Here is a 14,395-nt window from a genome sequence, read left to right as displayed (position 1 = left end):
GCCATATAAGCAAAGTTAACATTTTTTCTGAAAAACTAACAAAATAGACCATTATAACAAACATAATTAAAGTTAAGTTACTAATTTAAAACGTTAATTAATTAAGGGACGAATATGAAACCAATAAATAAATTAAAAGATTAATTATTAATTGTCCAATTTAACCTTTATTTATGTTTGTAATATTTAAAATTAATTCTATTGATGCATAAGAAATGAAAATGAGAGTTGAGACAGGTAGAGAAATAAAGTTGAATTTGAAGTCGTACAGAATCTTGCTTTGTGGCAATAATGGGCGTGACTAGCTTGTGCAAATAAGGATTGTGCAAATAAGGTAAATGAATTTTTTTGTCTTTTTTTTATCCCTATAGCCTACAGCTGGTGGTGCTGCTGCTGCCATAGTACTACTACTGAATGGAGACAAAGAAAAGAAATATGGTGAAACGAAAAATGGTTAAGAGTGATGATGATGAGAGAGAGAGAATAAATTGACGGAATGAACTTGTGATCTCCTTTCTTTCCACTAAAGTGGCAGAACGTAATTGTGCATTGTGCAAAAAGGTACTGATATTGTTAACCTCTCTCTCTCATTATGTACGTGAATGAGCGTGACAAAGCACACACAGACACGGGGACGACGGACGAGTTTGTTGCAAACAAATGTGGATTGCGCAAATAAGGCAAGTGAATTTTTTTGTCTTTTTTTATTAGCAAACTAGCTTGCTCTTATCCCTATAGCCTATAGCAAACAACGACGGCGACGATTTCAACACCGTCACTACAAGAATAAAGAATTTTAGCAACAATAATTTTTCAACGAAAATCAACTTGTTGGCTAAAATATAGATGTAACAACAATCATTTTAAATTGTTGCAATATGATGTTATTTTCTCAACAATATTATTATTGCTACAAAAAATGGTTTATCCCAACAATAATTAAAAATACATAATTAGAAATAAATAAATTAAAATATCAACCACTTTAACTCCACTCATCCATAATTATCAACAAAAAAAACACCCCACTCATACATCACGTTTCAAACAATGTTTAAAATTCACTTCCCCACCTATTTGAGATAACTGTATGACACACCATCATCATTGTGATGCAGTTATGATAAGTGGAACAACTTTCCTCTTATTTACCATGTTTTTAGGGAATTTGTTATTTAATAATGTAGTGATAACTACTATTAATTTATTAATTTGAAAGTGCATGAGCCATTTGTGGGAAACTTGATTGTTATTTGTTATGTATGATCTTGCAGTATAAGTCTAGATATGAAGGAGATTTGGTTGCAAAATGTTACTTTGCAAAGCATAAGCTAGTTTGGGAAGTTCTTGATAGCGGTCTTAAGCATAAGCAAAATGTTGATGTCCCTACCAACTGAACTAAAACTTATTGTTGGATATAAAACTTAAGTTTGTAATTTCTTATGCAGGAATGTTATGGCCCTGGCAAAGGTAAGGGGCCTTTCATACCTCCTGCTCGTGTGGCAAAGGGGTCTGCTTGGTCAGAAAATGAAACCGGTGCGATGGTTCGTGGTGTTGGTAAGTATATAGATACTAGTGCAACACAAGCTGAGCTTTTTGAAAATATCAAGCTGGATTGGATATTGGGGACGATCTTAGCAGGAAGAAGTTCGAAAGCCATTTCAACTAAATATGGAAAAGGGGTTCAAACTGCCATTTACCCATCGCTTAATTATGCTGGTCCTCTAAGGAAGAGACGTGGTCACCATGGTGGCGGTACTGCGGATCCTGGTCCTTCAAGGCAAAGAGGAGGTGGTGGCGGTACCGCGAATCCTGGTCCTTCAAGGCAGAGAGGAGGTGGTGGCGGTATTGTGGATCATGGTTTAAACCAGGAAGGTGTTTCTGCTGCAATAATACTTTTGCTTGATTTGTTAGCTGAAAAAATAGTCACTAGGACTGCGCGTAAGTTGAAGGAATTGCTTAAACAGATGTGATTTGTTGTAAGTATATGTTTTTGCTTTTTTTCTTTGTTGCCTTATAATAAATTGTTATTTTCAAATAAATACACTGCATGCCAATAATTTTCATTTTTATGCACTTGTAGGTCTTACTTCACAGGGAAGGAAAAACTACTTTTTCTGATGCAAAATTTCTTATGAACTGTTTTCAATGTCATTAACAATTCCATTTTGTTGATATTCAACTGTTTTGAATGCCACCACCTCCTCTCTGCCTTGAAGGACCAGGATTCGCGGTACCACCACCATGGTGACCACGTCTCTTCCTTAGAGGACCAGCATAATTAAGCGATAGGTAAATGCCAGTTTGAACCCCTTTTCCATATTTAGTTGAAATGGCTTTCGAACTTCTTCCCGCTAAGATCGTCCCCAATATCCAATCCAGCTCGATATTCTCAAAAAGCTCAGCTTGTGTTGCACTAGTATCTCTATACTTACCAACACCACGAACCATCGCACCAGTTTCATTTTCTGACCAAGCAGACCCCTTTGCCACACGAGCAGGAGATAACATCCCAGCAGGTATGAAAGGCCCCTTACCTTTGCCAGGGGCCATAACATTCCTGCATAAGAAATTACAAACTTAAGTTTTATATCCAACAATAAGTTTTATATATCTAATAATGTGTAGTTTAAAATACATTTATTACATTATAAATGGTTCCTTTTGCTGTCAAATATAAAGAAAAAATAAAAATCTTCTATGTAGTTTTTTTTTGGTACATCATTTATTACCAAGAGATTTATTTATTGTTGTAATATAGTACAATCTATCTTGCTGCTGTATGAGAAATGAAAATAAACGTTGAGTTGAGACTTGAGGTACGGTACAACTACAACAATGACGCTGAAATTAAGGAGTCTTGCAATATTGTGGCAACTAGGGGTGGACAACGGGCCGATTTGGGTCAGTATGGGCCCAAAACCTCCAACCGGCCCAATCCACGGGTGGAGAAACGCAGCCAAATCCAGACCGTTTTGGGGGTTCGGTTCAGGCGGGTTCGGGCCAAATGGGTTACGGGTTACGGGTTAAACGAGTGATTTTTAACGGGTTAGGCCAATTGCAGCCCAATTGATTTTTTTTTTGTTTTTTTTAATTGGTCTTTTTTTGTTTAATGGGCCTATTTTAATTTTTTTTTTGTAACATTGTGTATCATTCTATTGGGCCAACATGTATCATTGTTTGGATATGAACATTATACATTTCAAATTTCATAAGAATTTGTATTAAAAACTAAAAAATGCAGAATAATTTTTTATTTACTTTTAAATCATCTTGATACTTAGTTCGATCCACAATTTTGGTAGGCTAAATTCAAGTTCACACTTTACAACAATAAATATGTAGATACAATATTTTCAGCAAAAATACACAAATTAAAGGACTTTAGTCCAACATAGTTACAACACAACATCAACATAGTTTTAATTTAACATAAACACCAAGTAGTAAAACTCAATGAAATGAGCTTATAGACCAGTACAAGAACTTAAGAAGCATGAAGATGTTTTGTTTTCTGCAAAAGAGAGAAACAATGGTTAAGATACAACTAATAAAATGATCAAATAAATTATAGGAGTTTAAAATAAATATCACTACATATCTCAATATACAAGTTCACATAGATCTAACATAGCACATACACATATATTAGGTCAACACTAAAATTACATTTTTACACAACAAATTTTATATTACCTTTCAATTAAAACTTACTTCTTCCTAGCTTTAAGTTTTCTTGACTAACAACAGAACCAAACATTACCTTCACAAACATAAAAAAAACTATTGTTTATAAACATAATAAAAGAGAAACTTAGATAATAAATAACAAAAACCATATATCAACATATTGTAAGATCTCTGAATATTAGTATATACCATGTAGATCTGAAGAGAAATGTGTGGATCTGAAGACTATTATTTACCATTTAGATCTGAAGATTAAAAACGATAGTCAAATACAAAGTAACTTATAAAAACCTAAAAAAACAAAACAAACAAAAATCCAAACCTTTGTCTATGGCTTCAACTTCACAATGAAATGTAGCCTCTTTGTTCCTCAACCATGAACAACTTCACAACTTTCTTCTCGTGTATACCATCGTAGAAAAACAAAGAGAAAATTGTTAAAAGTTGTGAAATCTTAAAACGAACAAACCCAGTAAAAAATAAAATACGAAGAAAATGGAGGAGATGGCTAGTAGGTATTTTGAGTTCGACGGTGGTGGAGGGATGAGACATTGAAAACGAGTTGAGAAAACAGAGGAGAGGGAGTGAGTGGACGGTGGCGGCAAAGAGTTTCACTCTGCTGCTATGGTTTGCAGCAATACAAATGTGTGAGTGAGAGAGAAAACAAAAGGATTTGGCCAAAGTTAAGTCTCAAAATTTACAAAACGACGTCGCTATATGTATTAATAGTAATAATAAGAAAATAAAAATAGTAAACACAGGTCGGTTCGGTTATCCATGGTTGACAAAATCAAAACCGGACCCGCCCATCTCTTGTCATGTGAAACCGATTTTGCGGGTCTACGAACCCGGCCGTTTCAGTTTTTTTTGTTGGGTTCAAACGGATTGGGCCAGTTTTTCGGGTCCTGTCCACCCCTAGTGGCAACAACGCGTGAAAAATGCACACACATGGAAGACAGATTGTGCAAATATCTGAAAAATGAGAACATGAATTTTGTCTTTTGTGGAGAGAGATTTTTCTTAACAAATTATCATTTTTGTCCCTAAGAATGTAGGTTCATATTAGTCTCTAATTTAATTAAAAACACAATTTAATTCTTAATTCTTCAACCATTTAATCATTCCAATCTCTATAATATTAATACGGTCAAAATAATCAAAATTGTTGACTTGACTTGTGAAAAGGACCAAATCACATGTAATAAAGTAGAACTGTGGAACCATCATGGTTAAAACCTCTATTTTATCTGACACTCATATTCTAAAATAAGCTGAATATATTTTCGGTATACCGTATTTCATTAATTTCTTTAATATTCTAAAGCGATGATAATTAATTATATTTCAGATACAATAATACTCCCGCCATCTCAATTTGATTAACACAGTTGACTGTTTCACGAATGTCGATGCATGACTTCGACGATTAATATTTTTAATTGTATAATAGTAAAAATTATAAAAATTTGATATTTTGAAAATACTCATCGAAACGAATCAAACAACATCTTATATGATAATATTTATTTTTGTTTATTAGTAGAAAAATAAGGTCAAAGCAACATGTATGAATAGTACACTACAGTCAACTGTGTCAATCAAATTGAGACGGAGGGAATATGATAAATAAACATTTATAATAATAGATGAAGGGAATATTTATTATTGTCATATGGAAAAAGGGTGAACTTAAGTTTTTTCTTAATTAATCAACTTTTCAACATAAAAGAAAGATATTGAAATTAAATGAATTAATTAACCTGACTAATTATTAAAAATAGTGAAGAATCGCATGAAATTATTGTGCAATTAAAATTGCTTTAGAGTAGTGATACATGTGCCAATAAAAATAAGTGATACTATGAACTTCAGTGCTCATATTATTTTTGTACCGTACCTAGTTCTGTCCCTGGGGTACTAGACCCTCTACTGCGTTGATGGTTCTTTGGTGGACCAATATTCTCTAACGTTTTAGCGGGAAAATCACCCTAATTTTCAACCAACAACATCCATCCGATCATTCACATGGACCCGATCGTGCCACGTGTCCAACTCAATATATTCATTATTATTTTTTAATTCAAGAGTGGAAATCTTTTACAGCAAAGTTACTGTCCTCCATGACTGCCGTAGAACTGCTGGCCGCCGCCGAATCCCTTTCCACCGGCCGACCATCGTGGAGCCACCGATCGACCGTTGTGGAACCCAACACCCGTTGTCATGCTTCAATTATTAGAAGGCTGTTTCTAAGTTTTGGTGGGGCGGTTAACAGTGTCGACGGAATGGATGTCAGCACCAGTGGAGGGACACAGAGGCGGTGGCCGCTTGTCAAAGTTAGTGATGGTGGTTTGTTTGACAGGATTGGGTGACGGAGGCGTTGCAGACGTTGCTGTTCTTGTTACTTTTGTTGTTTGAATATTTTAGGGAAGAAAAGTAAACAGTACTAATATGTGTCATTGGGTTAAACACATGAATGGTCTTATGGCTTAGAAAGACTGAAAGGTGCCTTTGGCTCTAAAAAGTTAGAGAATATTGGTCCATTGTAGCTAAAAATCCAATAACATTAAGAAACGACATCTCATTATTCAGTGTAGAGGACACATGTGGCCCATATACTAGTTTTCAAGCAACCATTGGCTGGACAAACTTCATGGTCTATTATCCAACTCATAACCATTTTTTTTTATTCAATGGGGCCTAAGTCCAACTCATAATCAATTTTAGTGATCGGAAATTTTAATGACTGCGATTATGTAAAGAAATTGTAGACGGTCTGAACAATCACAAATAAGGATGGTAAGGCTCATGCTCTAATCAAAATTTAAGGCTCTATAGCAAATAGTGCCACTAGTATTAGCAGAGTAATCGCTCTCTCCATTTTTTATGATTTTTATTTATTCCATTATGAAAAATTTTAAATGTTTTGCCTAACAAAAAAAAAAACAAAATTTTGGAGGTTATAAAAAAGATTTTGACTCATTTAATGTCACACTTTTTCATTTATATTACAAAAATTATATAGTAATGGGAGAAATAAAAAAAGAAAATAAAAAAAATTAACAAATGCATTATGCAAACTCTTCCTCTTAGATATTAACAAATGCATTATGCAAACTCTTGAGTGTTTCAAATGGTTCAAATTAAAGTAGCATGTGACAGTAAACTTCTCGTAACCTTGAAATCTACAGGTCAGGTGTGTTTCTTAGGTGGATTAGGACATTTGTTCCTTCTCCAAATTAAGAGGTGTGTTTATAAGCCAGAGAACAGTTGAAATTATGATACAACAATGACTGCTTGTATTTAAGTCATTTTCTTTGTCTAACATGGGTTATTTAGTTGTAATCCATTCCAAAAAAATCAAATTTTTTTATTTGACATAAAAACAATTTTATCATATAGAGGTTAAAGTTTAAGTTCTTGGTTAACATATAGAGGTTCCACGAACTTTTATGAATATGGAATATGGTGGCACTAACATTTTAAAATAAAATTTAGACAAAATTATCTGTGATGGTTATGTCAAAATCACTTTTTCTTGGTTAAAATACCAACACAAATTTTAAAGTTGATGACTATTATATGTTAGAAATTTATTTTAATATTTTATAGGTTGAAGACTCAGTTCCAAATAATTACACTTAATCTAACATCAGTATAAAAAAAAAGTTGGGATTAAATTCTATGTATAAAAAACGGATTAGATTCTTTTTTGGATTAAATTGGGAAAAAATTGGGATTAAAAAATCCATTCATCCATCGCCAAGAACAACATTAACATAAATGAGAATACTATATGTCGTCAAAATAGGAGTGGACAAATTTTTTTTTTGTATACTTTTTAAATTGGAGGATCGCACGGACAGCTCTATGAGTAAGCGTGTCGCGGTATCCGACAACATGTGTCGGTGTCCGACACTTGTATGACATTTCTATGACACTCCTTAGGCACATATCACATATATTTACAAGAGTTAAAATGTGTCGAAACAATAATATTGATCAATAAAGGGTTGGAGAGATTACATTTAGTTTACAATAGTTTTGACTTTTTCGATACTAGATAGATAAATAAAGGTAAAATACTAGCATATCTTATTTTTAAACTTTTTTTAACAAATAACTTACTCAACCTAAACCCATTTTGGGTTGGTCTAGTGGTGTTGGCTTGGGTCCTTGGAGTATGCTCCTCTCAAAGTCTCAGGTTCGATTCCCCCTAGTGCCAATTTCGGTGGGCTAAGTCCATACAGAGCCAAAAAAACTTTGGCTTTAAATGGGGCCCCCGCAAGTGGGCGGTGAGATTGGTCCCCTTAGATTAGTCGGTCCTAAGGCCGGATACCAAGTTTTCAAAAAAACTTACTCAACCTAGATTTACATGTATATATTTTGATTCTCAATATATATCTTTTATAAATATATAGCGGTGTCAGTGTCTTATATTTTTTACATTAGCGGTGTCGTCGTGTCCATGTCCGTGTCGGAGTCCGTGTTTCATAGTCAAAAAGTTAGTTTTAGAAATAAGAGGACCAAAAGTTCAAAAATAAGTAAATAGGAGGACCAAAAGTGCATTTAAGCCTCTTATTAATTTAAAATGTAAATTTTTTTGACATAAAATAATTATTTTTTATAAGAAAATAAATTTTAAATATCATATAATTAACATTTAATTGATTTTCTCTCATTCTCATTAATTAAATATGATTATAGTCTTGCATTTCAATACAAATAACACAACAACTATATGACCATGAATATATCTTGTAAAAAAATAATATCTCTCGTTTATTTTCTCAAGTATTAAATATGACTCTTTGAATCATGCATATAATTTGAGATTGAATATTATATATAATTGAAATACAAAGTGATATATTTTATTCCCGATTGTTTTACCTTATTTTTACGAAATTCCTATTTTATTTTTTTTACAATATTTATGTATCTATTATTTATCAAATAACTTATTATATTTAGGGCTCGTTTGGATTGACTTATTTTTTACCTTAAGCAAAACAACTTATACAAATCAATAAGCTTTTTGAGGTAGTTTATGAAAAAACAGCTTATAAAAATACAACTTTTGTTAATGAAAACTTATGAATTAACATAAAAAATTATTTATTTGCATAAATTATTTTTATAAACTCAAAAATAAGTAAAATCTATTTCTTAAAAAAAAAAAAAAAAATTACCTGAAGCAATATTTGCGGTTTCCATTTCTTCGAAATCCTTTTGTATTCCCTCAAATCAGCAAAAAAACTAAATTAAAGTTACCAAAAAAATGGTCTAGATTAAAGTTACCTTGCTGCATAAGAAAAAAATATCTTACTTTGGTGATTTTTTTTTACAGGATGTTATCTCTATCTCTTCTCTATATGTTATCTCTATTTACTTTGGTTTAGTTCAATTGGTAAGAAATATCTTATTTTATGTAGGAGCTATCGATTCGGAGTTCGAACTCCGAACACTTCACTTATTCATTTAAAAATGAAAGTTCTAGTTACTAGACCGACAAAAAAAATCAAAATATTTAATTCACATGTCAAGATAAAAAATATTTAATTGACATATTGTTTGTGTACTTGGTAACTAACTAATTAACTAACCACTGAAACTCGTTAGTGTCTTCACTTATCTATCTCATTTATTTCATTCATAATAGGCTTCAAAATGTACAATTAGCAATGTAATTAAATATGTAAATAATCTTAGGCTTCACACTTGCTAACTATCATCGAATAATCCTAACTATTTGAAACCATTAATTTACCAACTTTACACCAGGCCAATAATCCTTACATTCTCTCGTATAAATGAAAGACGAAGCAAAATCTTTTATAGGCTTTCCACTACAATAATGCTTAGGAGGAGCATGATAACAAGGCTCCATTGAAAACTCTCTTACACAAGCTGGAAAATGAGTCTCATTATTTGTAAGCTTGTATAGAAGCCATGGCTTCAAATTTCCCAAACCTTGAGCAACATATCCAAATGTAGACAAAGAAGTAGTCACCAACACATCAGATAAACTTAGTAGATACATATCAACCCAAGCCTTCATATTATGCTTATTATCATTGAATTTTTGTTGCTCTTCACCACTTGGTTGATAAACCTCTATTACTTCCCCGGTATCCGTTGGTTTATTCATATACATCGTCTTTAAATTCTCACCATATTCTGGATATAAAGACGCCACAAGAACAGCTTTCGTAATCGTCTTGTTTTTGTCACTTGAAGTAGACATTGAATTTTTCATATCAATTACTTTTGGAAGTAATTTGTTGTGTATAGTGCAATTTAAAACTAGATTCATAATTACCTCTTGTGGAGTTGAAATAGGATTAAACACTCTTATTTGAAGGCCTATTTTCTCATCTGCTTTAGCCAAGTGTGCTTGATATAAATTTGTGATTAGTCTCCACGCCGAATTTGAAGGGTGGAAAAGGTATCGTCCGAGATGGTGAAAAACCGTGTCTTTTTCGTCAAACATTGCTTCCACTTCCTTGTTGAAAAAAGGTGTCATGAAAAGAGAAGGTACAAAATATTGATCTGATTGCAAAATCAACAAAGGAACTTTGATGAGAAGAGCTTGACTATCATCACAGTGAAAGAATTTCTCATGAAAATTTGCTTGGTATTGTAGATTGAGAAATAGTGATGATGGCAAATCCACTTTTGAATTTTTATTATCCTTTTCCTTCTCTATCACACTTTGGTATGTTTCGACATGATCTTGATTCCAAAAAGGAGATTTTTCTGATAACAACCAAGTCGAATTTCGAAATGGTTCACAAAATAGACCTTGTTTGTCTTTCCTGAATCGTACGAGCATCGTGCGATTTGTGAGAAGAGCATAAAGAAATGTTGCAGCGATGCTAACCATTTGGTTCCCTAAACCATTAGCCGGGGTCCAAATAAGATATTTGCACATTGAAGCATCATCAACCTTAATGTTCTTAGAATGAAGAATCTTTGTCATGATTTTGTTGTAAGCTTTACTATTAGGTCCACATCTTCTATGAATTTCTTCGTAGTTGCGTAGTTTCGATATCAAATATGAAGAAGGTTTATGAGGCGAAGATTTGCGGTATAAATGCGATTGTAACCTGCTTATGCATGATGTTTCATCAAATTCAGAAGCTAAAAGTCCATCAAGAAATTTCTCTTTGTAATCATCATGGATTACAGCATGCATAGTTGACTCATTCTTCAAGCCTATGGTTGTAGCTGATCTTCCTTCAGTTGTTGTAGTACCATTTTCAATTTTCCCTTGCACCTTAAATTGGCCATATTCATTAAGGAAATAGAGTTAGTTTTGGACCATAAAAAAAACAAATTATTTTTTTTGAAAGTTTGATATATTAAGAAATATGAGTTTTTTTTTCACTGTAAGAAATATGAGAGTTGAATATATAAAAAATTTAATTACTTGAACTATTTAAGAATTTTATAATATGTAACAAAGTCACCTTAATGGATTTAAACAAAATCATTTTTTTTGTCAAGTAGTCTGGTAACCGTAATTTTACCTTATGTAGATTTGAATCATTTGTGGAACTTGTAATTGACTCATTCTTCAAACCTATGGTTGTAGCTGATCTTCCTTCTGTTGTTGTAGTATCATTTTCAATTTTCCCTTGCACCTTAAGGAAATAGAGTGAGTTTTTGGACCATAAAAAACAGAACAAAAATATATTAAAAAAATTAATTACTCAAACTATGTAATAAATTTTATAATATGTAATAAAGCCGCCTTAATGGATTTAAACAAAGTGATTTTTTTGTCAAGTGACCGTAATTTTACCCCTTAAAAGTAAATAAATGCAAATTTCGAGTTCAAACTTCGGATCTGTATATTACAATGTTTCTACTCTCTGTCAATTGAGTTATTGGGGCAAAGTGATCATTTGTGTCCATATAAAAAACGTGTTTGCTGTATATTTGACTTTGAGAGAAGAGTCTGCAAATGCATATATATATATATATAGTAAGGGTGGTCCTATAGTTGAGTAACCAATTTAGCAATGCCAGCCTAGCTATGATTTGTACAATTCAAGGAAATGCAATGACAAATATTTTTATATGGCGTTGTGTGCAACCAATTGTGTCAATGTTCCTCATGTACAAATATTCAAATAAGTTGTAAATAAATAAGGGCTCCTTTGGAATAACTTATTTTTGAGCTTATGCAAAACAACTTATGTAAATAAAGAAGTTTTTATGTTAATTTATAAGTTTTCACTAACAAAAACGGTATTTTCATAAGCTGTTTTTTCATAAACTATTTTGACAAACTTATAATAATACATAAAAACTTATAATAATACATAAGTTGTTTTGCATAAACTCAAAAATAAGCTATTCCAAAACAATCCCTAATTAGTACTACAACATGCAGGTTTAAAAATCTTGTGCTATGATTGATTCACAATGACATAACAAAGCTTTAAAAACTTCATATTTCAAACTAGTAAAATTTTTGAGTCATTGTTCGATTGGTTGAATAGTATAGTTGAATAGAATGATAAATAAAAATATACTCCATATATTATAAAAATATTAAAAAAGTAAATAAAACTGCAATGTAAATAGAATCAAACCAACTCGTAACTACAAATTGGTTAATTTCCGGTTCAACCGGTTAAACCAGTCTTTTCGATTTGGTTTTGAAAATATTGTGAGATGATTACTTACCTTTGACATGGTGTTATTGTTGACAATATTGTTATAGCTTCCTTTGATGTTGTCATCTGATTTGTTATGAATTCTTCCTCCAATATTGGTTGTAACATTTGTAGTGTTGTTAGCATATTCACTTTCTCCAACAAGTAGCACCTTGTCTTTTGTTAACCCCTCAAAGAGAGAGAAGCTTGAGTTTGAGTACATGAAGTTAACAATGAGAAAAATAGGAAGTGCTATGAAAATTACAACAAAGAATGATGTGATGAATCTCTTGAAACTATGTACCATCATGCCCTTAGTGGCTTGAAAGATTTCCATGGTATATTGAGAAGAAATAATTAATGTTAGAGAGTGTTAAGAATAATTCAAAGTTAGTTAAAATTGAGTTAGTTTGGTTGTTGCAAAAGCTGTTACTTGCTTTACAAGTAAAACAGAATTAGTTAGTGTGTAGGTTAGTTAGTTGAGTTAACTGCTATGTTAATAAGTAACCATAGTTGGTTAATGCTAACTCATTGGTTTTGTGTATAAAAACCATACTACACCATTGTAAAGATATACCAATTGATCATTAATGAAATTAACCCCTTTTCTCTCATTCTTTCTCACAATTAGTTCATTCACATTCATCCATTCATTGTTCATAGTTCTAACAAACTGGTATCTAGAGCCTCAAGGTTCGTGGCATTAAAGAATTGATCAAGATTCTCTGCAATTTGATCAATTACCTCAGGAAGAAGATGACAAGCCAACTAGAAACACTTAGCAACAGCTTTGGTGGGAAATTGCCAATTCTTGATGCAAGCAATTGGGATCGATGGAATAAGCAAATGAAAGTGATATTTGGGTTTCAAGAAGTGCAAGATGTGATTGAAACTGCTATCACTGAATTAGCAGCAGATGCAACAGACAATCAGAGGAATGCACATCGTGCATTGAAGAAAAAAGATTTCAAAGCAATGTTCTTCATTCATCAATGTGTTGATTTGGTGAATTTCCAGAAGATTGAGAATGCAACATCAGCTAAGGAATGTTGGGACATTCTTGAGAAAGCACACTCAGGGAATGAGAAGCTGAAGCAGGTTAGATTACAAACTTGGAAAAGAAAATTTGAACTGCTGCAGATGGAAAACAATGAAAGCATTGCAGATTACTTTAACAAGATCACAAACATCACAAATCAGATGAAGAGCTGTGGTGATACTTGTGACAATCAAACCATTGTTGGTAAGGTTATGAGAACTTTATCTCCTAAGTTTGATTATATCACTGTTGCAATAATGGAAACCAAAGATTTGTCAACATTGACATTGGATGAATTATAATGTACACTGGAGTCTCATGAACAAAGAATCATGGAAAGAACAAAAGATAGGGCCACTGATCAAGCATTGCAAGCTCATGCAGAAAAGAAAGGCAATGGCAAGTGGAAGGGGAAAGATAAGTCCAAGAAGAACAATAGTTCACAAGATAACTCAAAGAAAAACAATGATCAAGCTGAATCTTCATCTCAAGGCACTGCATCAAATCAAGATAAGAAAGGGAAGTTCAATTTGAAGAACATACAGTGCTATAATTGCCAGAAGTTTGGTCACTTTGCAAAAGATTGCAGAGGCAAGAAGGTTCCAAGGTATGGAGGAAAGAATAAGGCTGAAGCACATATTGCTCAGGAAGATAGTGACTCAGAGGTTGATCCAACATTGTACATGGCAACCATTACAGATATTGAAGATGATCAAGAACATTGGTATCTTGACACAGGTTGCAGCAATCACATGACAAGTCATAGAGATTGGCTAATCAACTTCAACAGTTCATCAAAAACTAAAATAAGGTTTGCAGACAATAGAACAATTCCAGCTGAAGGAGTAGGTGATGTATTGATCAAAGGCAAGAAAGGAAATCAAGCCATCATCACTGGTGTTCTATATGTACCAGACATGAAAACAAATTTACTAAGCATGGGACAGTTACTAGAGAAGGGATTCATTATGCATATGGAGAATAACATCATGGAAGTGTATGA

The 14,395-nt window shown here is 32.6% G+C and overlaps 1 protein-coding gene and 1 long non-coding RNA gene across 3 annotated transcripts; both read right to left on the bottom strand.

Moving 5' to 3' along the window:
• Positions 1–3,327: 3,327 nt before the first annotated feature.
• Positions 3,328–4,354, bottom strand: LOC123924676. Its single transcript, XR_006814801.1, has 4 exons — positions 4,013–4,354; positions 3,880–3,935; positions 3,697–3,763; positions 3,328–3,514 (listed from the first exon to the last, which is right to left on the bottom strand). It is a non-coding gene; the product is annotated as an uncharacterized LOC123924676 (long non-coding RNA).
• Positions 4,355–9,309: 4,955 nt separating this feature from the next.
• On the bottom strand, positions 9,310–12,718 carry LOC123924717 (probable fucosyltransferase 8). 2 transcript variants are annotated; one of them, XM_045977681.1, is made up of 3 exons: positions 12,385–12,718; positions 11,220–11,333; positions 9,310–10,966 (listed from the first exon to the last, which is right to left on the bottom strand). In XM_045977681.1, exons 1-3 carry the CDS (start codon positions 12,688–12,690, stop codon positions 9,449–9,451), a joined length of 1,938 nt encoding a protein of 645 aa, XP_045833637.1. In that variant the 5' UTR covers positions 12,691–12,718; the 3' UTR covers positions 9,310–9,448. The 2 variants fall into 2 exon arrangements, with proteins under 2 accessions (XP_045833637.1, XP_045833638.1); XM_045977682.1 differs by lacking the exon at positions 11,220–11,333.
• Between the last annotated feature and the right edge of the window lie 1,677 nt (positions 12,719–14,395).

The sequence above is a fragment of the Trifolium pratense genome, linkage group LG4 (genome assembly GCF_020283565.1).
Source record: "Trifolium pratense cultivar HEN17-A07 linkage group LG4, ARS_RC_1.1, whole genome shotgun sequence".
NCBI classification, from domain to species: Eukaryota; Viridiplantae; Streptophyta; class Magnoliopsida; order Fabales; family Fabaceae; genus Trifolium; species Trifolium pratense.
The sequence above is the reverse complement of the archived record's forward strand: the minus strand, read 5'-3'. Positions and strand labels throughout refer to the sequence as shown.